At 57.5% G+C, this 6,870-nt stretch overlaps 1 protein-coding gene across 1 annotated transcript; it reads right to left on the bottom strand.

Annotated features, from left to right (window-relative positions):
- Window positions 1–215: 215 nt before the first annotated feature.
- LOC108644112 (C-type lectin domain family 2 member B-like) lies at window positions 216–4,226 on the bottom strand. Its single transcript, XM_018087264.3, has 6 exons — window positions 4,060–4,226; window positions 1,994–2,151; window positions 1,690–1,800; window positions 1,217–1,398; window positions 865–965; window positions 216–564 (listed from the first exon to the last, which is right to left on the bottom strand). Exons 2-6 carry the CDS (start codon window positions 2,079–2,081, stop codon window positions 405–407), a joined length of 642 nt encoding a protein of 213 aa, XP_017942753.1. The 5' UTR covers window positions 2,082–2,151; window positions 4,060–4,226; the 3' UTR covers window positions 216–404.
- Window positions 4,227–6,870: the final 2,644 nt, after the last annotated feature.

Raw genomic sequence — 6,870 nt, forward strand, 5'->3', positions numbered from 1 at the left:
GCTGAAAACAGTGTGAAAAAAGGCTGATTTACCCCCCACCGAAATGGAGGGCCAAGAGAAGCACCGGCCTGAGCTATGGCTACATAAATGTCGTCCTCATATAAATATGGTTACATAAATGTTGTACTCATATAAATATGGTTACATAAATGTCGTACTCATATAAATATGGTTACATAAATGTTGTAGTCATATAAATATGCGTTTAAGGCAAATTGTATAAATACCAGTTGCATTTGTGCGAACCTTTTGAGCAAGTTTTCTGTGGTGCAAACCACACTTGTGCTGCTCAAAAGGTCCAAAGGATGGGGGATAGCACCAGTTCCATTTACCTGATTTTTTGTATTCACCCCGAAAATTTCAGTTGCAGTGCTGGGGTGAAGCTCTTTCATCTGGTCAGACATTTAGGCTGAAAGTCTTGGTTTGGGGTCTCCTATTTTCCCCTTCCAGAGTTCATAGTCGTCGGGGAGGCTGCAGATCCAGTTCTTCTCCGTGTGGCACAGGGACGAGCTGATCCACCAGTCATCGAGGTACCCGCAGGGCCCCACACCCCTCACCTCAAACCTGCAAATGCCAATGGGACCAGAGTGAGAAAGGGAAAAGGAAAAGAAGAAAACTCCCCCCAGAAATTAAGAAGAGCTTGGATTTCCTCTCTGGCAGAGAAGGGCTTTGGCTGGGGGGGTCTCCAATACTCTGATCAGGGTTGGGGGGCAGCGACCTCGGCCCATCCCAACCCCCCATGGAAAGCCAGGAGCTGCCTGGACACAGGGCAGGAGAAGGTGCCCATCCCAGGATGGGGCATCCCAGACTCCAGGAAATCCCTGGGGCCCACCCCGGGGCTCCAGCACGGACACAGGGACCCACCTGCCGTTCAAGGCCGTGCCATTGATCCACTCCCAGCCCTTATCCCTCATTCCCAGCCCGATCCAGTGGTTTGCTTCGCCTTTATAGCGCAGAAGGAAGGCCTGGAAGGCAAAGAAACGTTGGCTTTGGCCAGTCTTGCCTTCCCCACCTTCTCTTTCCCTCCTGTGTCCACCCCCAGCCAGGCCTGGGGTTTTTCCCAAGGGTTTGGCTCCCGGCTCCAGCACTGGCAGCACTTTGGGGCCAGCCTGGGGGGTTTGGGGCTGATTTATCCTCTTGGTTACCCTGTGTTTCCCACCCCGGTGCTGCTGCAGAGGTTCAAGCCCAGTCCTCACCAGTTCATCCCAGTCCTCACCAGTTCATCCCTGGTGCTTATGATGGCCAGTGAAGCTCCCAGGGCCTCACATCTTTCCCGACCCGTGGTCCAGTTGCCCTCAGCCTCAGAAAAATAATAACATTTTCCTTGGAAACCAGGCCAGGTGTCTGGGCACACATGGGAGAATTCCAGCTCAGAGAACTGGGGTCTGACACCGAGAACTGAAACACAGAAAGCTGAGTCAGACACGTGGGCAGCCCTGAAAAGCAGCAAAATGGGGTTGATTCCTTGGTTTATTCCAGCAGCTGGAAGAGGAAACTGGGGGATGATGCTCTTGGGAAAGGTGTGACCGAGTGAGGAGCAGGTGCCTGGAGCAAAGTGCAGGGAAAAAGGGGAGTCACTCACTTTGGGAGCCTCCCTTGATGCCAAGAAGGTCCTGGGATCCTCCCACCTCCCAGAGCGGAGGTGCCTGGCCCGGATCCTCCCCATGGGGGTGTCTGGGTGGGACTCACCAGTCAGTGTTACGAGCAGGCTCAAGCTGAGGATCCCCAGGAACACACTCAGAGCCAGGAGAACACGCACCTTGGGGGATGTTCTCCAGTCTGACTCGGTTCTGTAGGACCCTGAGGCAGGAAAGAGCAGGGTGAGGATGGCCTGGCTCCTCTCCCCTCTGCTTTGCCCTCCTGTGCTGGACCCTCAGTCCATCCCCAGCCCCACCCAGGCCCATCCAGGCTCCCCCACTGGTGCCCCCCAGAGCGAGATGCTCTTCCCACCCCTCGTCCTCCCTTGGAACGTTTGGGGTTTTCCCAGCATTACCACATTTGGACTGTTCCTTTGAATCACTGCAGATGTTCAGGGCTTCCTCTTGGCCTGAAGAATTTGGCTTTTGAGTTCCTTCCCCCATCCTTGCAGAGAAGCCTCAGGGCCCGGGGCTGACATTCCCTGGGCTCTGTGGGGTGGAAGCACTCGGCAGCCTGGGGTGGAAGGAGAGGAGAGGCTGAGGGGACCTGCAGGGAGCTGAGACCTCCTGGGCCACAGCCCAGCCAGCCACAACAGCCTCTGTGGGGCTGGCACTGGCTCTCAGCGTTGTCGTTGTGCCAAGGGGCACCATCTGGCAGGGCTGAACACACATCTGGGAGAGGAGGTGGTACAAAGGACAGAGAGAGGGGAGGGGAAAAGATAAGGAAGGGAAAGAGAAAGGAGGGACAAAGATCAAGGAGAAAAAAAAAAACAACAAATTAAGTAGAAAGGAAAGAAAAAGACAAGTTTAAAAGCACTTTAACTATTAAATAAATAAGTCATTGAGAGCTCACAGGTTTGCAGGGGACAGGAGCCTGTTCAGGGCTCAGGGGGGGAAAAGGCACCGAGGGCTTGGAGCAGAGTTTGCGCTTTGGGGGCCCTTTTGCAAAAACACACAGGGTGGAAAGCAGGTTGTAACAGCTCACAGCAGCTGTTCTGCTTGGGTTTTCTGTTTGTGGCTCCCCACGAGCTTCTTTTGCTCTGGTTCCCCCCCCTCCCCATGCCCACTGTTGCACAAGCACGACCTGGTTCCTTGCACCCCCAACCAACAGGGGCAGCAGCTTTTGGTCCTCTTGGGTCTTGTGTAAGTTATTACCAGCACCAAATGGACCAACAGAAGCTCATCAGGAATGTGTCCTGATAAAACAGCAATATTTCATTGCAAGGTGAGCTCTGAAAGCTGCAAAGGGGCAGGTTGGTTTGTGGGTAAATGGATGTGGAAAAAAAGCACAAAGCCGTTCCCTCAGAGGGGATTTGCAGGAGCAAACTCAAGGAGTGTTCAGATGCAGCGTTTCCAGAGCAGTGGGAGGGTTAAATTGGTAGGAGAAAGGAACAAAAACAGGATGAGCCAGAAGAGGGTGGTGCTTCCGCACCCTCAAGGTTTCCAAAGCTGAACAGGACAAAGCTCAGAAATTAAAGGAAGTCATATCTTGTGACTTGGCAGAAGTCCACGTGCACAGGTTCAGACCCCTCATTTCAAGCCACAATTTCAGTCCTACTTTAATTTCTGCCTCCCAGTGTCAACTGAACAAATTCAACAAATTCCCTTAAAAAGACCCCCAAAGGTTCACATTGTAAGACCCCCCCTGGGGCAGCCCGAGCTCCTGGCCAGGTTTAATCCCTCCCAAACCCAATTCTGAGCCAGAAACCAGTGGGCTGGTGAAGGTTTTAACATTTGCAAAACTGAAGTGTCAATTTGAAGCTAAAAGAGACCCAGTGCAGTTACTGATTCACCCAGTCCCACTGTCATTTTTGCTCCTTTATGATGACTGTACAACTTCAACAAATTCCCTTAAAAGGACCCACGAAGGTTCACATTGTAAGACCCCCCCTGGTGCAGCCCGAGCTCCTGCCCAGGTTCAATCCTTCCCAAGCCCACTGTGGTTTCCAGCTGGTTCGCTCCAGCTCCCCCCAAAATCACTGTTCATTCCACTCAACTGAAACAAATTAAAGTCCTTTTTATATTATTATTTGCCTCTTTTCACCACGACTTTCTCATTTCTCTTCCCAAGAAGCAACCCCCGTCAGCAACAAGTGGCTGAAAAAAACCAACAAAACCACTGCAGAAGCTCTTAGAAGGCAGCAAAAATGACAAACCAGCCCAACCCCGCAGCAGACACTCAAACCAGCCCCATGGCAGCAAAAGCCTCACCAAACCCAGCTGTAAAACTGTGACTTTTGGCGTTTATTCCCCCCTTCCCCTTCAACGTGCCACGTTTAATTAATCAGGTGGTCATTGCAGCCCCCCCAGAGACAAGACCATGATGTGGGGGCTCAGCCCTGTCCCAGCCGTGGCTCACTGTGGGCAGGGAGCACCCACCACCCCGAGTTTGGCAGCCCAGGAGCTGCTCTGGAGTACTCACCTCGCAGGGCAGCTCTCAGTGACTGTGAGATTTCGTGGTAGGGTCGGTTTAGTCACAAACTAGCAAACAAACTCTCCAACTGACGCAATTTCAATTGTTCTTTGCTCTTCTCCAGCAGCTTCTCAATGTGGTTTAATTGACATCAGGACACGTTGCTTCCCATTGGCTGCCGGGGCCCTTCGACGCTTCCCATTGGCTACCGGGGGCTCTCCGACGCTTCCCATTGGCTGTTTTTCGATCCCCCCGCCGTGGCTGTGCCGTGTGGGTGTGAAATGGGACGTGTGTGACTCACTGGCCCTTTCGCCGCCGCCGAGTTTTATCTTTCGTCGCCGTTTTGCTGTTTATTGCCTTCCCCGCCGTCTCACGTGCCCCGTCCAGCGCCGGCAGCCCCGTCCCTTCCCCTGCTCCCTCCGCCGCGTTCCATCCCGGCTCTCGGAGCCTTGGAGCTCCCGGGGCTGACGGAGGGCTGAGCCCCCTCCCAGTGCTCCCAGTGTGCCCAGTCACCCTCCAGCACCCCGGGGAGGGCTTCGGGGAAGTGCTGCTGGGGGGTCCCACCTCACTTCTGTTTGGTTTGTTCTTCCCAAACTGGGCAAAATCGACTTTTGGAGTTTTCTGCCAGAACTCTGTCCCCTCCTCCACTCGGGTGAAGGGATTTGGGGCCGTTTTCCCGTTTTAGGGGCAAATAAAACCTATGGGTCAAGCCCCAGCAGGACGCAGCAGCCCTGCAGCCTGCGGAGCCCGTGCTGGCCTGTGCCTGGCAGAGAAAAAAAGGAGATCAGGGACTAATTAACCAGTGATTAATTAGCCTAATAAAATTGCTCCTCATTAGGGGGCAAGAGAAGTGGGGCTTCCTGCTGAGCCAATGTTACCCTACAGACACGGCTGGGAAAACCAGGCATGAGCTCTGTGAATCCGCGTCTATTTTTGGACAGAACTGGTGCTTTATTGAGCAATTCTCTCATTTTGCGCTCCTTTTGATGGTATTTTATCGATTCTCATCTCTTAGAGATCACGATCAACACCTTGATCTCTTATTTTCACCATTTTAGGGGGATGTGAGGAGTGATTTCTCTCTCCCAGCTCCTTGTCCTCCTTGTCCCTTCCCATGGGTTTCCTTCCTCTGGACACAGACCCCCGACCCCCCACCCCTCGGGGCCGTCAGGACGAGTCCCCCCAGCAGTTGTGGGGCTTTGGTTTGGGTACAGGAAGCTCCGAACCCACTGCCAGTTCACACCAGCCCGGGGGGGCAGCGGCGCTTTGGCTTCCTGTCCCTTCCCCCGTGTGACCACTGCGGGTCCCCGGCCCTGAGCGGCGGGACATGGAGGACCAGGACGGCTACACGGCCTTAGAGCAGTGGAGGAAACGAGGGGCTGCGGGGAGCCCCCCGTCCTCCCCGGGGGCAGGTACTGGGGGGGGTCGTGTCCGCTGGGCCCCCCCAGATCGGGGGGGGAAGAGGGACTCGGGGACAGGGGGTGATGTCACCCCTGGGGTCCCCAAGAGCTGCTCAGGGTGGGGAAACTGAGGCAGGAATTGAGGGAGGAGGGGCTGGGGGGGGTTTCTCGGGGCTGTGGTTGGCTGCTGTCCCACCCCCCGAGCTGGGACCCCCCAACAGAGGGAGCAGGGGGATGTTTTGGGGGCACCCAGCTCCTCCTGCTCCTGTGCAGGGGGGCTGCAGGGGTTTGGGGGGGTCTCACCAGGGTGCTTTGCCCCAGGACCCCCTGCCCCGGGCTCTGGGTGGGTGAAGGTGTGACGGGTGCTCTTTTCCACCCCCCAGCTGTAGGATCTGGCTTTCCAGAACCTCGGGGGGTCCCCACCACAGCCCCCCCCCGCCGTCCCGCTGCCTCCTCGGGGCCCTCACGGCTGCCCTGGCGCTGTCCCTGGTGCTCTGTGGTGAGTTTGGGGGGTGGGAAGGGGCCCCGGACCCCTCTGCCCCTTCCCACCCCCCAGTGCCCCTGACGGGCTGGGCATCCTCCTGTCCCAGTGTCCTGGTGGGTGGCAGAGAGGGCACAGCCGAGGCGAGCTCGGGGTGGGGGAACACGTCCTGAGACCCCCCTGTGCCAGCCTGGACGGCACCTTCAGGGAGCTGAAGAGGATCCTGTGCCCCCGCGAGGTAACCCCCCAGCCCCCGGGGGTCCCATCGATGCCCCCTCCCCAAACTGGAGCCCCCCCCAGTCCCCCACACGGCGCCTCAGCGCGCCGGGGTCCGTCTGTCTGTCCGTCTGTCTGTCTGTCCACAGAGGCCGAGGGATGCAGGCTCTGCCCCGTGGGCTGGATGCTGGGCAGGACCAAGTGCTGCTGGGTCTCGGAGAGGATGAACTCGTGGCACAGGAGCCGGGAGGACTGCGGGGACCGCGGGGCCGCGATGGCGATGCCGTGGGACAAGGACGAGCTGGTGAAGGGACCGAGGGGACAGAGGGGCTGGAGGCACCCCAGGGGAGGGCGAAGGGCTCCCCAGAAGCCTGGGATCACACCCCTCATTCCCAAATTCCCCGCGGTGCCCGTGGCAGACCGGGGGGGAGTGCCATGGGTCTGGCTCGGTCCCGGGGTGAGGACGGAGCCTATTTTGGGGTGACCATCCCCGGCCCGGCAGCGCCACCACTGCCCCTTTCCCCGGGCCAGGATTCCCTCAACGAGACCCTGAGGAAACCCACGCGGCACTTCTGGATCGGGCTCTCGGTGCCCGCGCCCGGGATGGGCTGGACGTGGGTGAACGGCTCCCGCCCGGACTGGAGCCGGTGAGGAGCGCTGGGGGGGTCGGGGTGGGCACCCCCCTGTCCCCCGAGGGCCCCCCGGGGGTGACACGGGCCCCCT

Source organism: Manacus vitellinus, unplaced genomic scaffold (genome assembly GCF_001715985.3).
Source record: "Manacus vitellinus isolate BGI_N305 unplaced genomic scaffold, ASM171598v3 scaffold_237_pilon, whole genome shotgun sequence".
Classification (NCBI taxonomy): domain Eukaryota; kingdom Metazoa; phylum Chordata; class Aves; order Passeriformes; family Pipridae; genus Manacus; species Manacus vitellinus.

Coding starts and splice junctions, on each gene's coding strand:
- LOC108644112 (XM_018087264.3), bottom strand. CDS start 2,081: ATGGGGGAAGGAACTCAAAAGCCAAATTCTTCAGGCCAAGAGGAAGCC. Junction 966..1,216: donor TAAGCACCAGGGATGAACTG/GTGAGGACTGGG, acceptor TTTGCCTTCCAG/GCCTTCCTTCTGCGCTATAA. Junction 565..864: donor GGCACGGCCTTGAACGGCAG/GTGGGTCCCTGT, acceptor TGGCATTTGCAG/GTTTGAGGTGAGGGGTGTGG.